This window comes from Fukomys damarensis, unplaced genomic scaffold (assembly GCF_012274545.1).
Source record: "Fukomys damarensis isolate Sample0158 unplaced genomic scaffold, DMR_v1.0_HiC HiC_scaffold_19, whole genome shotgun sequence".
NCBI classification, from domain to species: domain Eukaryota; kingdom Metazoa; phylum Chordata; class Mammalia; order Rodentia; family Bathyergidae; genus Fukomys; species Fukomys damarensis.
In genome coordinates, this window is record NW_022900931.1 from 25,601,074 (window position 1) to 25,621,268 (window position 20,195).

The window sequence follows — 20,195 nt, forward strand, 5'->3', positions numbered from 1 at the left end:
GTGTTTTTGACTTGTTCCTCCTTGATCCCCCTAAGCAAATGTAATTCTTAGGATGCTCTAAACACAAACACTCTTAATTTGTCTGCTCAGCCTTTGGGTTTGCAGTAAGTTCAGTCACCTCTCTCTCTTAACAAGAAAATGGCATGTAAGGAACCCCTTTTTAGTGGGGAAAAAAAATACATCCCTCTTAGTAACTAAAGCCACAATCTGGATCTCTAAAATTCAACTTCGTGGTCAAGTATTGTACAGTTAACCAAGTGATTATAAAGTTTACAACTCCAGAGCCAGCTGGAGATGGTGGGGGTAACTCAGGAGCTTGTGGACAAGCCTTACAATCTGAGCTACAGGCCCCTCCACATCTGACTCTCATCTGTCACGTGATACAGCTCCTAATGACAGTAAGAGACTGAACCAGATGTGGCTTAGTTAGGCCTAAACAACGTTCACACACATCTTGGGAATGGAATTACCTAACACTTCGTGCTGTTAGAAACTCCCTCATCACTGGGATGAGGAACAGTTCTGTCCATCCCCTGACAATGACAAAGGGATCACTAACAAGTTCATTATCACGCACATCACAGTGTGTCAATTCTGAGTTACTCAGAAAAAGTTCTATTGTTAAAAAAGGAACATTTCGGGCCGGGGATGTAGCTCAGTGGTGCCGCCGCCACCTGTCTCACAAGCACAAGGACCCAAGTTCAATTCCCAGTACCAAAAAAAAAGGGGTGGGAACATTCCTACATTGTTAGTACAACCAACATAGAATCAATGTGGAGATTCCTCAAAAAACTAAAAATAGGAGTTCCATTCAACCCAGCTATTCCTTCTAGATATCTTCCCAAAAGAGTCAAAGAGACTACAATGATACATACACACTCATGTTTATAGCAGCACAATTCATAAATAGCTAAATCTTGGAAGCAGCCTTTATTGTCATAAATAGATGAATGGATAAAGAAATTGTGATATTTAAACACAATGGAGTACTACTCTGCCATAAAGAAGGATAAACCTGAGTCATTTGCAGGAAAATGGATGCAATTAAGACTATAACATTAAGTGAAACACATCAGACATACAAGCTTAAATGTCACATTGTTTCTTTTATATGAGAAACACAAAATATAAATGAATAAAAAGCAAAATAAAAGACAGATAATAGGAAGTAGGGAGATAGATCTTGCCCAAATGTGAAAGGGATCAAAAGATGGGATGGGAGGGGAAAGAGATGAGAAAATAATTCAGACATAACAATTCCCCACAAGGAATGTAAATGTTATCTATTGTAAACATTTACTAAGAAAAAAAGAAGTTGAAGGCCAAGACAACTCTGAGATTTGAATATACGCTTCACTGTTTTCAATCCCTCCTCCCACTACCTTACAGGGCAAGAGGGGCCTTCTCTGCTTTGGGTTTCCTCAAAGCCAAAGATGGACTGTCAGGCACAGATCCCTGAGGCCAACAGTCACTGGCCCAGGCAGCTGTGCTGAGCGCACTCAGACTCAAAGGCATGGGGGCAAGAGCAGCCCACATCCCCCAGGGCCAATCCCAAGGCTGTCTTCGGGAAGTTGTGTTGCCCTCACCACCATGTCATGCCTGTGGACTTAGTTCTGGTCTCTGTGGGGCCAGGGATGGAAGACTGTCTTCAGTGCCTGGCCCCAAATCCTCCAGTGGGGCTTTTGCATCAGTTAAAGCCCAGAGCCAGCCACACTGAGTTCCAGGAGGAGGAGCCACACAACCCCAACCTGCAAGTGTTTTTCCTGGAAACACACCCTGATGGGGAGATTGGAGAAGACTGCAGAAATTGGGGTTGGGTCTCTGAGGCTGAATAATCAGGTCCATGTGGACTGGAATCGCCAGCCGATACCAGGTTCCTGCTCCTTTTCTAACAAAGCCAACTCTGCCACATCCCAGAATCTCCATCCCCCTCCTACCCACTGCCACTCGCTAAATTTAGACCCTGGTCCGTCCTTTTCCTGTAGGGCGAGAGTATTTTAAGCTCTCTGCAGTTTGGTGCCGCAGGAGAGGCAGGGACTGCAGCCTGCAGTAGAGGCAGACGTGGCCGCTCCCCCATCTGTCTGACACCCATCTCTCCTGCTCGGTCTCCTCCTCCTCCCTCCTGGGGGCAGCCAGAGGGAGCCCACTGTGTGTCTGCAGGACAGTGGGTGAGGAGCTTTCCCTAGAACGTGGGATCAGGGAGCCAGCCCCACAGTATGCAGAGCCGTGGAAGCCACGGGGAGTGCCTTGTGGTCTGTGACCTTCTGTAAGAAAGCCACAGTGGGGCTGCTGCGGAGATTTCAGAAGCGCTGCTGAGGGCGCATCAGCTGCAGGGTGGGTGCAACTCATGACGTGGGCACAGCTGTGCTGTTTGTGTTCATCTGCCCCACAGGGTGGAGGAGACAGCTCAGTCTGGCTCAGTCCCAGGAGGAGGAAGGTGCGTTGCCCTCAAACAGGAGTTAATGTATCTGCTGCAGCTCCTTGTCTCCCCAAGCACAGGGCTCTTTATTGGGCACCTTTTATGCAGCTAATTAATTTTCACTGCAGAGTGGACTTGAGAGGAAAGCAGCCTCCTGCCCCAGGAGGAAAAACTCGAGCAAGGCCGAGGGAAACATGTTTGCTGTTTCTAATTAAATTGGGAATAGGTGAACTGGAAACCCTGCCAAGATCCTGAGGCTGAGATCCTGAGGCTTTGCCAGCTTCTATGAGGCTGTCAGGAGACATCTCTCCAAGAGATTTTGAGCAACAAAATAAAAACCCATTTGGACTCCTGCCTGCCCTTTCCCTCCATCAGCAGACTTGGCATCCTGTCTCATGCCAAGTGGTGTTTGTGATTCCTACACCCCAGTGTGTGTGTGTGTGTGTGTGTGTGAGAGAGAGAGAGAGAGAGAGAGAAAGAGAGAGACAGAGACAGAGAGACAGAGACAGAGAGAGACAGAGACAGAGAGATGATGCTGAGTCAACAACTAAGAGCATAAGTTTGGGGCAAGTGGTGCCAGGTGGAGTTCGACATCTTCCCCAGGTCTCTGGAACCCCCTTGCCCACCCACGGTGGCACCTCTGCCTACCCAGCAGTCACAGAGGAAGACGATGGAAATTTTGGGCCAGGTCCTGGGGTGTCAGATCTGAGGATGAAGAGGAGGAATGGGAAGGCTACACCTCTAAGAAATTTTCAGCGGTCAGTGCTTCTGCCTGGAGAGTGTCCTGGAACCTGCTGTCAAATGGTTGGACCCCAGCAGAAGCCACACTTAGCCAGAGACACATGATGCAGGAAGGGCCCAGAGATGGACCAGGTGCTACAAAGACTAGGCTGCCACATGGCAGTTCTGAAGGGACAGAACTTGCAGCCAGCTTGCCTTCTCTCACGCCACTCCCCACCCCTACAACTTGAGCTGGAGGTAAAGACCATGAGTCTCAGCCAGGTCTCAGCCAGGCAGGAGGCTTCTAAGGCAAACAGAAACAGTGGCTTCCACTCTTCTGCATGGGGAGCTGTGGTCTCGAGACAGATGAGGAAAAAGAGGGTGAGGACAAGAGGATAAGAACAGGGAGGAGAGGGGGATGAATGTATAGGAATTCAGGCCCACAAACCAAAAACTGCCTCAGACTCCTTTGAGAGCTAAAGCTCTCCATGGTCTCAAGACTCTGACCTTCACTGTGACCTTCAGAGGGACTCTGGGAGTAATGCTGTCATAAATCATGACACAACAGCCTGGCATCTAGACAGACCATGACAGGAGAGGCTGCTGCAGGGCCTCTGATTGGCCACCTTCTGTCCCCTGATTTCCCAGGACAATGGGCCAGCAATGCAGCTCTCTCTTCCCACCAGTGAGCCTTCTCGGAGTCTGAAAACCACACATGGCCTCATTCACCCTTTTGTGCACCCTACTGTGTGCCAGGCCCAGTGAGAGCTGCAGAGAGAATGCACAGACCCGGGCCACAGCCTGTGGGATATGCTCTCACAGATTCCGGGAAGTGTCTGACCTGGGTCTTCAGCAGTAAAATTACTGGGCGCACAGGGGAGCAGCACACACAGCTACAAGGCAAGAAAGAGCCCAGTGACCCAGAAGTACAACAGACAGGCAAAGAAGAGGGGGTGGGGGACCAGGCCCACCTGGGTTAAGGGGCCAAGGCACAGCAATGACAGGAGATAGGGAATTTCCCAAAGAGGAGGCTGACACATGAGACCAGAGTTGGGGACAAGCGTCAGTGGAGAGTGGGGAGGAGCCTTCTTGGGACACAGCACGAGAAAACAGGGTAAGAGTAGAGGAGACAGCAGCAAGGACAGCACAAGAGACAAAGTCATCTCTGAGCAGTTTTAAGGACGGGGTTCAGACACCACTGGACATGGAGTGGGAGAGGAAGGAATCTAGACTGACCTTCAGGGCTCACGTAACTGGGGTGCAGGTGAGAGCAGCAGGACAGTGAAGTCAGAACAAAGGTTGAGGCACAGGACACCCAGGTGGATACCACAGGTGGTAGAAATACCAATCAGGAAGGAAGGCAGGGCTAGCGAGGCCACCTGGCAGAGGTGAGTGGGTGTGGATATCAGGTAGAGGTGAGAACTTCACCACCAGGCAACCACAGCACAGAGCACTTGGAGAAACTCACTGATCTCGGACCCCCTCATTCCACAGAAAAGAGCCCTTCCTGGGGCAGGGACAGCATGGAAGGGATACTCACTCCCGAAACAGCTCTTCTGGTTCTGTCCTGAGCCACCTGGGGCTTAGGTCAGTCCTGGGATGGAGAACTGAGAGCCAGACCAGGGCCACTCAGCAGCCACAGCAGGGAAACCGCAGGCCACAGGCTGCTCAGCAGGGAAGCTCCAGAGCCCTTGGTTCCAAATAGCAGCATGGCTGCCTCTGTCTCGGACTCCTGGGCCGGGAGTCAGCATGCTCCCGACACACGTTCCAGCAGATGCAGAAGGGACTGACAGTGTCCCCCACTAGTCACCGGGTGTGCGTGTACCCAGGCGTCTGCAGGACTCCTTGGGTTGTCTCTGTCTAGGGGTGCTAAGGGGAGCGAGACCCAGCTTCTCTCCCAAAGGCCGGTGTCCCGAGGATGCACCTGGGCAGCGCACCTGGGACACCATTTCCACCCCTCACCCAGCTCTACTGACACCCAAGGGACTGAAACTTGAGCGCCTGCTACCCACACCCAGGGAACCAGGGGCTAGGACGAAGCTTCTGCAGATTTTTCTTTTTTTGGTTGTTTTATTTGAAAACCCCAGGGTTTATCCCCTCTCTGGCCACACCCATCCCCTACCCCTGACCCAGGATATGACAGTGCCACACACACACACACACACACACACACACACACACACACACAAAGGCTGTGAGCTGCACACAGGGACACGGGGTTGCACTCATGACAACATTGAAAAAATATACATCATATATAATACACCCAGGGCTCCTGCTCCCCTTTCCAGCCCCACCAGCCAGCCACAAGCTGGTCAGGGAGGAAGGGGCAGGGATGTAGGGCCCCAGGACTTCAGGGGCAGAAGAGGAAAGAGGACGACAAAGGAAGGGAACTTGGAAAGTGGAGAAGTGGGGATCCCCAGAGTGAAATGGAAGCAGAGGGGAGGATCGGAGAGCAGCAGGGCAGGCCCAGCCACAGGGGCCAGGGAGGACAGCCTCTGGGACAGGACAGCGGGAGAAGGGCCAGTGGCAGAGCCCCTCGACCCCACTGCTGCCCAGCCACGGCTCCCCACGCCTCCTCCCCAGGACAGAGCGGGGCAGGTGGGGGTAGACAGACATGGGGAGGAAGGGGGCCTCTGCTGTGGCAGAGAGAAAGGGCTGCTGGGGTCCTCCAGCCACCTCGGGTACCACAGAGGCAGCCAGGGAAGGACAGGCCCAAGGCAAGGGCATATGGAGGAGGAGGGCAGGGATGGCGCCAGGAGGGCTACTGGCTTTTGAGACTGAAGGACGCCTGTCTGCAGAGCCGCCTGCCTCTGGGTCTCTTCTCTCAGAATGTCCTTCAGCTTCTCTCCAGGTCTCCATCTCCCCAGGCAGAGCTTGCTCTTGCTCTCTGGCAGGAGCCTGGCCTCAGTAGCGGTGCGGGGGGCCCTCAATGATGCGTCTCTCGTCACTGCTCGGGGAGTCAGCTGCCTCAGAGTCGCTGCTGTCCTCGTCCTCCTGCTGGCCCCCGACTGGCCCCGCCACGCGGGCCTGCCGGCTCTGGTAGGACTAGAGAGGGCAGGAGCGCAGGAAGAAGGGTCAACACCTGCCCACCCCAGGGCCTCTGCCCTCTGGAGAAGCCAGAGCATCCACCCAAGGCCGGGTCTCTTCTGAGCCCCTCCATCCACAGAGCCACTCACCTCCATGGGGTTCACAATGATGGTGAGAGCAGAGTCGTCCCAGAAGAGGTCCGGGTCCTTGGGGTCACTGGCAGTCCCTGGGGGCCCACCGGCCCCTGATACCCGGCGGTGAAGGGAATGGATGCGCACGAGGCCCAGGATGACCATGAGCACCAGGAAGCCCACACACACCACAATGATGAGGGTCGCAGCACTGGGGACCACTGCAGGGAGAGCAGGAGGAGAACATGGGCCTATGGCCGGGTGGGGCACTGCACCAGGCAGCAAGAGGACCACCATCTGTGGTGGCCCAGCACAGGTCAGCAGCCTGAGAAGCTGGAAGAGAAACAGGCACCAGGAAGGGCAGGAGCGGAGCAGCTGCAGTAGGACAGGAGAGCACGCAGAGAGGGAGGCAGGGGCCAAGGGAGGGGACGCACCAGGCCAGCACTGCCATGACAGCGACACAGCACAAGGACAGGGTCTGCCTAGACAGAGATGCCCAGGGTGAGGGATGGAGAGGGGCAGCCACAAAGGCCTGACGAGGCGGGAGCAGATGCAGGCCCCAGAGCCCCCTGGAGGAGCTAATGCCCCATGGTCGGGGACAGGCCGAGGGGCACGGGCAGCCCTTCACACACCCACCTGAGCTGGACTCGCTCCTGCTGGACGACACCTCCCTCCTCGTGGGCTCAAGGCGTCTGGGCGTGCAGGGCGTCTGCTCCTTCCTGGCCTCCCCCTGAGGAGTCCCTGCCTCCCCCTCAGCGCTCCCCTTCTTCCCCCGCTTCAGCCTCACTTTGATGCCCAGGCTCAGGGGGATGTGGATCCTGACAGGCAGCGAGAGGCGGAAGGGCACCTGCACCCGCACACGGACCTGCGAGCTGATGGCGGACAGACAGACATGCATGCACAGGTACAGGCCCAGGAAGAACACGTGGACACACAGCTGCACAAGGGTCCCCATGCCCCGCACCTGAGCCAGGGCCCTGCTGGCCTGCACACCTGTCCTCACCATCCACCTGGCCACCTGATCAAATATCGGAATTAATGGAATGCGTCTCAGCATCTCCAGCAAGGCGTGAAAGAGCCACAGGAGCAGAGCCACCCAGCTCCCAGCCAGCTGGGCAGACCATGAAAGGCCCTGAAGGACGATGTAAACACTGCAGGCTTGGGCCACATGGGCCCCAGAGGAGGCGGCCATGAGCACGGCCCTGGCCGCCCTCAGCACAGACAGGCACAGCGCTCGGAGAAGCTCAAGGAGGCAAAGCAAGGTGGTCTCTAGCCCCAGGGACAGCACATGGAGGTAGACACCCCACAGGTACACCCACAGGCCCAGGGCCTTAGAAGGCAGCTGAGTCACGACAGGCCACATGAGTCCACACCCCCGCGAGACAGCCTGACCCAGGACACTCAGGCCCTTGCTCCGGGACTGTTCCATGTGAGCGCTGCATAGGCAGCTCCTGGACACACACACATTACATTCCAGCCCAGCCCCAAGTTTACCTATAGCCTGAGATGTTCGTGGAGATAGAACAGAGCAGAGCAGAGAAGCATGAAGCCCAGGAGATCCCACACCCTGCTGCAAATGACCTCCTCACCAGCCACCAGCCCGCTCACACTGTCACCCGCTCCAGTGCCATGCAGGCATGTGAGAAGGCCTGCCTGGGCAGGACCACCAGCCACACACTCCTGGAGGCTGCCCGGAGCGCTCTCAGCCAAGTGTATCCCTGGCCTGACCTGACCCATAGCCTACTTGGGGCCACGTGCCAGACAGACTGACCCTGCCAGAGCAGTGCAGTGGGCGGGCTTCCTCTGGGCATTGGCTCCACCAGGAAGATGGGCAGGCAGGATGAACATTTCTCAACTGTCAGCCAACGGGAGGAGGGACAAGAAGACAGAACCGCCCTTCCCGCCCATCTGCCTGAGACAGTAGAGCCACGGCAAGTGAAGTTATACCTGGCACCAGGAGAACAAGCCAAAGCTGCTGGTGTGTGCCCTCACCAGTGTGCTTGTCCCTCTGGGCCCTGGGCTGGTGAAGGAAATGCCAGGTTGATTACCAGGAATAAGAAAGGACCACAAGGAAGATAAAATGCAGACACTTTGTAGGCAAACAAGTCAGGCTAATTAGAGTGAGATGACCCAGGAGGCCAGGGAGATGGGAGGATTTTAAAATTAGCTACAGACAAAAACCAAGAATTAAGAAGTTCCATCGACCCTTCTAGCTGTGTGAGATTGAATCAGTTCATTCTGCCCTTGAGCAACCTCTCTGGCCAAGTGTCAGGGCTGTTTTAGCAAAGGACCTCTCTGATCCTGAGGACACTATTGAAATCCCTGTCCTCAGCCCCAGGTGGTCCCCTCCTATGAGGAAAGAGCTTCGGGGGAGTTGTCTTCCCTTTGGTGCCTATCCTACCACCGCACAGCTGCTCCGGTTTCCTTCCACTTTCGCTGCAAGGAAGCGAATTATCTCTTCGTTCATTTTCTTTTTTTTGTGAGTTTTTCTGGGAAGTTTCAGATTTTTATAGGAAACAAAGTAAGGAAATGGTGTCCAAACTTTTCTGGGCACTGGAAATATGCAGGGATCTCTGAGAACTACTGGTGCTTGGCTGTCACCCCCAGATGTTCTGATGTCACTGTTTCAGGGTGTCATATAAACGCCAAGAGTTCTTAAAGCTCCTGAGTAACTATGGTGTACATCAAAGTTTAGGATGAGTACATAGCTCCTCTCACCCTCCTCAAACAATCTCATTCTCCCTTAACTGCCCTCCCAGATTCCCAAATTCTCATTCTTTCCCATGCTTCTCAGTCTTGCAGGTCTTCTTTCCAAGGTCTGAGCTCAGCCCCTACATAGGCCACTGTCCCTGACCTTCCCAGGCTGCACCGATCTTTGTCCAGAGCACACGGACACAGAGAAATGGGCCTCCGTCCCACTGGGCCAGATTGTATCTCCTGCTGCTTCTGCATGATTAAGATGATATTTCAAAACCATAATTCTGCAACACCACCCTTAGGCTTGGGAAGTGGGAGGAAGGGAAGACCTGGGGAGTCAGGAAAGGGCTCTGAAACAGGTTTGATGAAGTGAATCTCCTCATGAGCTGGGCATGGTGCCTCTCCAAGGCCCTCAGCCAAACTCTGACCCCTGCGCCTGCTCAGGCCAAGGTAAGGGAAGAAGCAAAGGCAGACTGGAGCTGGCAACCAAAGTCTCCAGCTCAGAGCAAGGGTAGGAGGAAAAGGAGGGAGGGAGAGGAGGCCCCAAAGGTTCCAAAAAAAATAAAGATTTAGTTCACTACAATGTCTCTATTGACTAAATATCGTGTGATGCGTCTTTGAACCTTTCTTTGCAATTTGTTTATGCTTGGGGGCAGGCACCAGCGGAGATTAAACTCAGGGCCTTCTCACTAAGCTACATCTGCAGCTTGTTTTATTTTATATTTTGAGACAGAGTACTAGTAAGTTGCTAAGTTGCCCAGGATGGGCTCAAATTTGTGATTCTCCTGCCTCAGTCTCTTACAGTGCTGAGGTTACAGCCGTACAACAGCACACCCAGCTTTGGTTATGTCGGGGTTGAGGGCCATGTTAGGGCACAGGCTGTTGGAACATACCGCCTGGATCCCAGTGCTGACTCCACCTTTGTGTTTGACCTCTCTGTGCCTCTATTTCCTTGCACTTAAATGGAATGACTGTAACACCTATTTTTCTTATTGTTGGCAATGGCTAGATGAGTTCTATGTGTGTAACATGGTGATGCGCACAGCGCGAAACCTCCTTGTAGTTGACAACCTTACCCTTACCATTACCTGCACTGAAATGAGTGCTGCCTTCCTGGCAGTGGTCAGGGATCACAACTTCCCCCAAGAAAGCACTCGTGAAATCCCCAGAGAATTGCCTAAGGGCCCACTGCACAGCCTTCTGACACTCTTCAAAGGCGACAAGTCAGAGAGCGACTTCAATGTTTAAAAAATTAAAATGACTTCCAGAGCCAGCTCTGACAAAAGCAGACAATTAAGTAGGCTAATACCAAATGGGCCAAAGGCAAGGTGTGTCCAAAAGTGACACAAATAAATGCACCTTGTAACTTGGCTTTGAAAATAACTCTGAAACGGAACTCCAAAGGTCACTTTCAGCACCGTCAGAGTCATTGGTCAGTTTTTAGTAATGTACAGAAAGACTTACTTTATAAAATTAAATGTAAATGTCAGCTTACAAAATAGATTGCTACTTCATAAAGAAAAGAAAAATGCATAGAAAACAGACTGGAACATAATACACCATATTAAGAGTGGTCTCATCTGTGGTAGAAGCCTGGCCTGTTGTTCTTTTTCACACTTGTGCTTTCTGATATTTCTACCATTAAGCAACTTTTACACTGAGGAAAAAAAAAAAATGTGCCTCTGGTGAAGGACCATGGCCAGGGGCCAAGACTATTTTGAAGGTAGCACCCCATCTGGAGGTAAAGCTTTACACATTTTTTTTCAGAAATATTCTGACAATTTTGTAGACAGCGTATAACTATAGCAACTCTCTCCTTGAAGGAAGGACAGTATCGATAATTCTTTTATGTCCCAGATACCATTTTAAGACAGTGCTAGTACCCTTTGGTTGCTCAGTAGATATCTGAGAGCTTCATCCAGATCTCTAGGTCTAGAGCTAATTTTGTGTGGCCAGGGTCAGCGGGAATAACAAAGACACACAAACCCCACAATGACGGACTCCAGGCATAAGCACTGACAGTGATGGGGCAATGGCAGATGAAGGGACAAGTCCGAAACTGCCCACTCAGCAGGTGCCAAGGGAACAGAATCCACTGCTCCACCCTGCACCTCCTGTCCCAGGGTGAAAGGGAGGGTGCCTGTGCCCAGCCCTCCCACCCAGCCTGCCTCAGCTCACGTACTGGAGTTCCGGTGGGAGCTGGCCAGGCTATGCCCAGCCATCTCCGGAGGGGGCTGGTGACCTCGGTGCAGGAACTGCTGGGAGCTGAGCACGTGACTGGGGTGGGCAACCCGGTTCATGCTGTGCAACACGTTGACCTGGGCAGAGGACAGGGTCCATGGCACACGCTCCTCACCTCCAGAGCCCTGTGCCCCTCCTAACTGCACCCCCGCACCTCCTCCTCTACCCAGGGCCAGACCAGGAGTCCCCCGGCTTCAGGGTCCCTGCCCACCAGCCACAGACTAAAGCTAGGGTGGAGGGAGCCCTCTGGGTACCTCCACAATGAACTCATTGCTGGAATAGCGGCCATTCATCTCTGAGCAGGACAGCCGGAACTTCCTGGCATAGAGGGCGGCTCCGTGTCGCAGCCGGTAATGAGCCTGCCTCAGGATCTCTTCATACACGGTGATGCTCTCCACACCTAGGGAACATGGACGAGCGTGCAGGGGCCAGCGAAGGTGGCCTGGGCAGCCCTCCCACTCCACTCCCACCAGAAGACCGCAGGCAAAGCCACAGAGGGCGCAGCCCCATCCCCACAGGGTGCACGCTGGGCTCCCCGGTAAGAATGCTGCCCCCTCTCCACTCCACTCCAGTGCGCTGGGGTAGAGCGAGCAAGGCCCCACTTTCTGCTCTGCCCTCCTCAGTCAGCTCTGTGGCTTCTGGGAAGGAAAGGAGAAAGCACAACAGAAGCGAGGCGACAGGCAGGAGAGAAATGGAGAACACAGCCTCCCTGAGGCTCAGGAGGGGAGGGATACAGGAAGGGGTGGCCACTGGCCTCTTCTCCATTCTCCCACCCACGGGGCTCTGCAAAGTATTCTGGAAACCAGCAGCTCGCCACTCCCCAGTGTTCGCTAACAGATGATCACTACGGTGTGTGCTTTTCCTCATTCCCCTTCCCTCCCTCCCACTCCCCACCCAAGGTACATCACCTACAGGCACAAATTCCCACTGATGCATGTGATCATAATATATACCGAAAATGTACCAATACAGTTAATTTTTTTAAAAAGCTAGGGGCAGGGATTTAGCTCAGCAGTTCTGCCGCCTGCCTTGCAAGCGCAAGGTTCCAAGTTCAATCCCCAGTACCAAAAGAAAAAAGAAAATAAAGCTAGGCTGGGGATTTATCTGGGTGGTGCTGCACCTGCCTGGCAAGTGCACAATCCTAAGTTTGATCCCCAGTACCAGGGGGAAAAAGCTATAGGAGTCGAGTGAGCTGGAAGACAGGGAAGGTGACCAATAATACCAAATAGCTCATCAGGAAGCCTGAGCTCAAAGAGGGGAGGGATGTCAGAGGCCTGGAGAGAAACGGAAGTGAAGCCAGGGGGCCACAGAGGAGAGGACGGGAAGAGAGGGAAGTGTGGAGCCCACAGCACCCAGCGTACTTCCCCAGCACAGTCTGGAAGCCAAATATCTTCCAGCTGGGTGGAGGGCCCAGGCACTACCTCAGGAAGGAGCACACACCAAGCACAGCTCTCGGGGCCCACTGACCAGTGACAGTGAGGTAGGCGGATGTGTTGGTGAGCTCCAGCCCTCGCTGCTGTAAGGATGCCATGTCCAGGACCAGGCTTTCTTTCTCGGGGTCCAGGTCGTCCCCAACCAGAGAAATTTCACAGCCGTCCAGGTTGTGCACGATCTCATCTGACATGCGTGTGTCAGTCACTGGGTGAGAGAGAATCCGGGTCCGGGTCAGAGCTGGGCCCACTGAGGTTCTGAGACCTGACCATCACCATCAGCTCATAGCCACTTTTCTGCCCCTCCTAGGGGCTTTCCATAAGGGAAGTCAGCATCATTTTCATCAAATCACTACGCATGGTTTCCTTACATTCACGGGCCTCCTAAGTTGCCCATATGCGAGCACATGAAGTAGTTGCTCTCGCCTCAGCCCCCATCTGCTCCCTCCTTCTGCTTGCCGACATTGGCCACTGTCCTGGATGTCACTTTCGGGGCCCATCCTCACCTGTGCCCTGCCAACTTTCATCCTTTTTGGCCTCCACTTGGTGAGAAATGGAGCAAGTGATCTGAAGATCGGGGAACAGAGGGACACCCTCGGGTCCCTCAAAGTCCACAGCAGGGCGGGCAAAATGGGCAGTGCCGCTGAGGAGGATCTGGGGAGCATCGGGCTGAAGAACCACCACGTAGCCCTCCACTTCAGGGATGGAGACACAGGATTCTTCACTGAAGCACCTAGGAGAGCGGGGAGGCAGAGCACTCTTGACCCCAGCACTCTCTCCCTTAAAAATCTAGATTCTGTTCTTCACTCTGGGCCTCCACCTCTGCAGCACAGTGCCCCCTGTTGGAGGGAGCTGGAATAGCACACCGCCCCCACCCCATAGCAAAGTTGGAGTGGGTGTGACAAAAGGTAAAGCAGCCCCAACCTGTGGGGGTGATTACATCATCAATGCTGAACCCCAAGATTACAGAGCATCTATTAAACTCTATCTTAATAAAAAAAAAGAAATTGAACTGAAAAAAATGTATATACACTGATAGTTCTTTATCCAGAGGTTAAAAAACATTCATAGTTTCAATATGCTGTCTGGCAGATGTTGCCCCAAAATGTAAGGAGGCATCTATGAAAAGGTGCCCTTTTCCTGAGTGTGCCTTCCATTCCCTCAAATACCAGAGAAGCTGACTGGTGGCAAAGATAACTGACCTTGGACTTTGACCCACTGCCCAACGGGCTGACCACCCCGGGCGTCAGTCCCAGAGGACTCTGCCACTCCAAGCCACCCAACAGGGCACTGCCCAGGGCCCCATCTTCCAGGAAGACTCCAGCCCCACTCTGCCAACAGCACTGACACCAACCATCTCATAGCACTTGATTTATGAACCACTTTGCCCACATCACTTCATTACAACCCATTTCCACACTGTAGACTAGGGCTAAGATCCCTACTCTCTATTAGATCAAGTACAAGGCACATACAAGAAACATTGTCAGTGTCTTATTCCGAGCCCATTGATCTTTTCACTAAACCACAGCTGCCATCTGGAGCCTGGGTTGGCACCAGGGAAATGTATTTATAAAGAAATTTCCTGCCAGGCCAGGGATTTAGCTCAGTGGCACCATGCTTGCCTTGCAAGCACAAGGTCCTGAGTTAAATCCCTGGTACCAAACAAAAAGAAATTTCCTGCTTTGGTTTGAATGTATCCCCCAAAAAGTCTGTTTTGGAAATGTAATCCCCAACGCAGCAGTGTGAGGAGCTGGGACCTAACAGGAGGGCTCGTGAATGGATTAAAGCCGATTATAAAAGGACGGAAGCTTTAAATTTGATCTCTCCTTCTCTCTGTTTTCCACCATGAAATGATAACACCAAGGCAGCCCTCATCAAATGCCAGACTCTGGAAGTCACCTAGTCCCAGGGATTCCACAACAGCAGCACAAAGCTGACCGGGACAGGAAGGGCCTCAAACGTGGAAGCAGCAGTGGATAAAGGCAGTGAATAAAGGCTGGAACAACTTTGAAGGGAATTCTGGAAAAAACCTGTGTTGCCCCAGTGGACCATAAAGGATTCTGGTGAGGTCTAGAAGAGAATAACTGTAGGGAATGTGTGGAACTTCTTGGAAACTAGCTAAGAAATCATCATCAGAACATTGTAGAGCTGTGGGCAGTAACAGCCCTTAAACAAATAAGGACTTGACCAGGGACTTAGCTCAGTGGTGCCTCCACCTGCCTCGCAAGCACAAGATCCTGAGTTCGATCCCCGGTATCAAAAATAATAATAATGATGATGATTATTAAAAAGAAAGAAAACTATCTTATTGGATAATCATAAAGACTATCCATACTATCAATTGGCAAAAAAATTTTGACTAAATTCTCACAAGCAAAAAGTCCTGAGTTCAATCCCCAGCAACCCAAAAAAAATTGGCTAAATTATGACCATGGCTGAGGGTCCTGCGGAAGGCAGAATTTAAGAGCAATGAACTAGAACATCTGGTGAAAGAAAAATGCTAAGCAAAATATCGAAGGAGTGTGAGGCTATTTTTAACCACATACAGTAAAATGAGAAAGAAATGACTTAAAGGTGGAATTTATCATTGAAAGGGAAACTGGCCTAGGGGGCTTGAAGAATTCCCAGCGTGACCAAGTAAAAACTGAACATGTGCACCAGAGCATGGCCAAGCGGGCCTCCAACAAAGGGACTGGCACAGTTAGAAGGAAGCAAGGTGCTCTGCATCAAGACATGGGGAGAATGGCCCGAAGCCATGTGAGACCTATGGAGAAACTGGCACCCACAGCCCTGCGCCCCTCTGGTCTTGTCCTCCACATTCTGGAACAGGGGCCCTGGGCCATGGCTCCATCATCTCAAATGCAGTCTGGACCCCTGCTCCGAAGGGGACAGGGAGGATGCCCTGGTGCCACCACACGGTGCTGCCTCGTCATGAGCTCAGAATGCAGGAGCTGCAGGAGCGTGGCTTCCTCCACTCGGTACCAAAGGATGTGCGGACCGCCTGCGGACTCAAGCAGACGTGTCACTGGGGGAAGCCACCTTCCATGCTTCCTATGAGGGCAACACTGATCAGCACAGTGAGGCATCACCAAGGCAGTCACCACAGAGACCCCAGGGTTACCAGTGTGCAGCACTGGCTGGGAGAACTGACAGTGCTACAGGGACTGCGCCCAGCCCAGCTGTGGGAATGGGGCTGCCCACGCCTTGGGGGCTGTAGCCGCACCCACCCGTGTGGCCAGCAGGTGTCCTGGGGGGTTGAAGACTACTCTGGAGTCAGGACCTAATGTTGCTGCCCTGTTAGCCTCTGCACTGCTTGAGACCAGTCATCCTTTCTTTCTTCCTTGTCACTCCCCTGTGGAATGGGAGTGTCTATCCCATACTTGTCTTACCACGGTTTTTTGGAAATAGGTAACTTTAATTTCACAGGGGAATTTGCCCCAGGGTAAATCATGCCTCAGTCTCACCCGCCTCTGTTTAGGTGAGACTCTGGACTCTGGACTCTGGACTCTGGGTTGCGCTGGAACAAGAGAAGACTTTTCGGTCACTAGGCCAGAATGAGTCTATTTTGCATGTGAGAAGACAATAAATTGTGGGGATCCTGGGGCAGAATGGTATGGTTTAAAGGTCCCTCACCAAAAAAATTCATTTGTAGGAAACTTAAGCCCCAAAAGAGTGGTATTAAGAGGTAGGGTCTGATGAGAGGTGTTTAGTCCCAGAAACTCCACTCACAGGAGTGCATGGGTTAAATGCTGACTAGGGAAGGACTGTAGCACACATGCTCTCTCTCCCTCTCCCTCCCTCTATCTCTCCCCCATTCTCCCTCCCTCTACACCACTTTCTCTCTGCTGTTCCACCAGCAGATGACACAGCAGGGAGACCCTGGCTAGATAAATCATCATGTCCCAGGTATCCTGTCATAGCTGCGCAGAGGGAACTGATACATCCACCTTGAACAAGATTTCACACTGGAGTAGGGACGCTGGTACGTACACAGCCACGGACTGACTGAAATGATTTCGTGGAGAGAGCTGAAGTTATTGAGCATGCCCAGCTTGGCTGCTCGAGCAGCAGGTGCCATGAACGCAGGCCCCAGAAGTTTCCAATGTCCATGACTTGCTGAGTTCCTGGGTCACACAGACTTGGGCCTATGAAGGAGGGGAAGAGACTGCCTCAGCAGAAGGGAGAACGGGAGCTGAGGAGTAAAGGGAACAGAGGAGCGTGAAACAGGAAAGAGAAGCAAGTGTGTCGGGGATGTAGGTCAGTGATGTAGCACCTGTCCTGTGTGTGTGAAGGCCCTAGGTTCCGTCCCCAGCACCACACACATGCAGAAGGTGGGGAGGCAGAAAGAGGAACAGGAAAGGAAGGAGAGAGGGAGAAAGGGAGGCAAGCACACATGGCTAAGAGCTTTGAATGTGACGATGAGAGTTCAATCTGTGAACTGGGCATGGCGCTGCACTTCTGTAATCCCAGCACTCTGGGAGGCTGAGACAGGAGGATGACAGGTGTGTAAGCCCAGCCTGAGAAACTTAAGGACTTAGCAAGACTTTATCTCAAAATAAAAATTTATGGGGGCTGGGGATTTAGCTCAGCGGCACCACACCTGCCTTCTAATCACAAGGTCCTGAGTTTGATCCCCAGTACCAAAAATAAATAAATAAATATAAATTTACGAAAGGGCTGGAGAGGTAGCTCAGTGCGAAGGCTCTGGTTTTTTCAATCTTCGGTATCATGAAAGAGTCCAACTTTTAGTTTTATACCATGGACAGAAAGTCATTGATGTCTTTTTTTATCGAGGAGTACACTCAGAAAAAGCCTCAAGATCACCACAGGGTGGAGAGTGAACTGAAACTACATCAGGCAGTTGGGAGGTGGGGCAAGAGGCCAGGTTTGAGGTTGTGAAAATGGGAAAAGACAGGACAGATTCCAGACACCTGTATCACGAGATTAGGTGTCCTGGGAACTGATGGTGCACTGAGGGTAAACAGGGAGGAGCCCAAGATGCCTCAGGGGTTTCCAGCCCAGAAGATACAAGGAGACCCCGGTAGAAAGAAAAGTTGGGGACAAAAGGTGGTGCACACCTGTAATCCCAGCATTCTGGCAGGAGGACTGCAAGCCCAAGCCCAGCCTGAGCAACTCATGGAGAACATGACTCAAAATAACATTTTCAAAAGGCTGGGAATGTAGGTCAGTGTGAAGGCCCCGAGTTAAACCCAGTGCTGCAAAAGAAGGTGGGTGGGAAATTATGGCGAGCGGCTACTTGGGCACTCGTTATTTATAAAGTTAGTTATTTCAGAATCAGCTGAGGTGCTGGCAGAACTTCTAGACAGAGGCTGAAGGAAGCAGCTATCGAATCAGAGCTATGAAAAGAGGACAAAGCTAGAGAAAGAGATGTTTCCATCATTAGGGGGGTAATGTCATGATGAGTAGATAAGTTTCCTAAGGAACAGATTTAAATATTTTAAAATTTGTAGCTCTTACAAAACTTGCTTTTTTTTTTTTTGGTACCAGGGATTGAACTTGGGTCCTTGTGCTTGCAAGGCAGGCCACCGAACCGCTGAGCTAAATCCCCGGCCCAAAACTTGCATTTATTTAAGCACGGACCAAATAGTTGCATAAATCTGGCTTTAAATGGACAGAAATCCAAGTACCAACAACTGGAAGCTAAGGAAGCCACACACGGACAAAGACAAGGATATGCATCAGAGAGGTGCTGCTAGGTCTCGGTCTCTCTCTCTCTCTCTCTCTCTCTCTCTCTCTCTCTCTCTCTCACATGCACAAGCCCCTCTATATCTTTCCCACACTCCCAGGGAAGTACTAAGAAGACACCAACCATGAGGTAGGTCTAGACTTGAAAACACCAGACCTGTCTTGCTTAACCTCTTAAGAAAATGCCGAGGCCCCTTCCCTCTTCTACAGGGCCAACAATAGGTTCCAGGCGCTAGGATGGGCCTCCAACCCCAACCAAGCCTGAAAGAGGCAGGAGGAATTCAGAAGAGCCACTAACAGAGGAGGTCAGCTCCTTCTGTTGGGGACCCCTCCTGTGAGCTCCACCTCTGGACGAAACCAGCGCCTGCCCTTCAGACGAGATTCCTGAGGATGCTGAAGGGAGGGCGCTGAGTCCCTCGTCTCAGAGGGACCGAGCCCTCCATAACTGGGTAGAAACCCTTAACTCTGGAGTTCTCATGAAAGCACAGTGAGGGCCCACTCAGCTATGACCTGCGCCTGCACGGCCTCAATGTCTATGACCCTCAGCTCCACGCCAAGACCACACACCGTGGACCAGTGGCCCAACTCCCAAAAGCCACTGCTTCTGCCTTCCACAGCCCTGAGTGTAAGGCCTGACAGTCAGGCCCACTGGAGTCACAGATGTTTGTCTTCAGATAGCTGGAGAAACTGAGGCAGAGAAGGAAGAATGCAGGAATCCTGACTTCCAGATCATGTGCTGCATCCACCAAACAGCAGTATCCCCAAAAACAGGGCCATGCCCCATGACAAGGTGTGAAAATGCCTTCATACAAGAAAAGTCAAGCTTTACAGACTCTGCTAGGCATTTCATCTGGATTCTACTGTTTAACTCTCATAATGATTCCTTTAGCCTCTATTATTATCCTTCATTTGCCAATTTTATTTGAAAAGCTAGTAACAGGCCCTGTGTCCTTTATTACTTATACTTTCATTGTCTCTCAATCTGTATTTTTAAGTACCTAATGTATGCCTGAACCTTGAAATAATCTAGAATTTCTCTTTTAAAGAATTCAAAACCATTCAGAGGCAAGCAAACTTCTCCTGTAAAGGACCAGAGAGTACATATTCTCATCTTTTGGTCCACACGCAGCCTCTACTCCAACCCCTGGGCCACGGGCCATGCTACGTTCCAATGAAAGTGTGTTTACCAAACAGGGCAAGCCTGGGACCACAAGTGGCCAATCCCTAGACTGGGCTCCTTACACTTGCCTCGCAGGTCTTAGTGAAGCAGATTAAACCCGAATTCTTTCTTGGCTCAAGGCCATCCGGCCAATTAGAGTTGAGTCAGGTGAACATCAGGCTCTCCAGTTCCCCAGTGCTCTGCCCCACTGTACATATCAGCAGAGGGACCATCAAAACCGCAGGACAAGGAGCTGCTCCTTGGGAAAGCCACATCTAGTCAGGCTCTCCTCCCAACATTACCTCGTGACCTGCAGCAGACTGCAGTCCCCTCTGTGAGCTCAGAGGGGCACAGAAGGGGCAGGGGAGTCCGCTGGGTGACACCGTGGGCCAACAAGGGGCCTGGCCTGCTCCGACTGCCCCGCCCGCCGGGCACTCACTTGACCGCGGTGGTGAGACGCAGGGGCCTGACGCCGGGAGTGGCGAAGCGCAGGGTGTTCATGTAAGCCACGTGCTGCAGGGCATGGTTGAAGGTCTCCACATCATCCCCCTCCAGGGTGAGCAGGGACTGCGAGGGGTTCACGTGGACCTGGGCCCCAGACAGACACACAACTGAGAGCAGGACAGGAGGCGGGGAGGGAGGCGCGCAGGTGGAGAGGT

The 20,195-nt window shown here is 52.3% G+C and overlaps 1 protein-coding gene across 1 annotated transcript in view; it reads right to left on the reverse strand.

The window, feature by feature from the left end:
• Positions 1–5,983: 5,983 nt before the first annotated feature.
• The window catches only part of Clstn3 (calsyntenin 3), a 25,663-nt gene continuing 11,451 nt past the window's right edge, over positions 5,984–20,195 (reverse strand). Inside the window, exons 12-18 of the mRNA XM_010611702.3 lie at positions 19,976–20,124; positions 13,175–13,401; positions 12,706–12,876; positions 11,493–11,638; positions 11,180–11,315; positions 6,319–6,521; positions 5,984–6,187 (exon numbers count right to left, since the gene is read on the reverse strand). Coding sequence (XP_010610004.1) covers positions 6,047–6,187; positions 6,319–6,521; positions 11,180–11,315; positions 11,493–11,638; positions 12,706–12,876; positions 13,175–13,401; positions 19,976–20,124 — 1,173 coding nt within the window. The 3' untranslated portion in view covers positions 5,984–6,046. The remainder of the gene's footprint in view (positions 6,188–6,318; positions 6,522–11,179; positions 11,316–11,492; positions 11,639–12,705; positions 12,877–13,174; positions 13,402–19,975; positions 20,125–20,195) is intronic.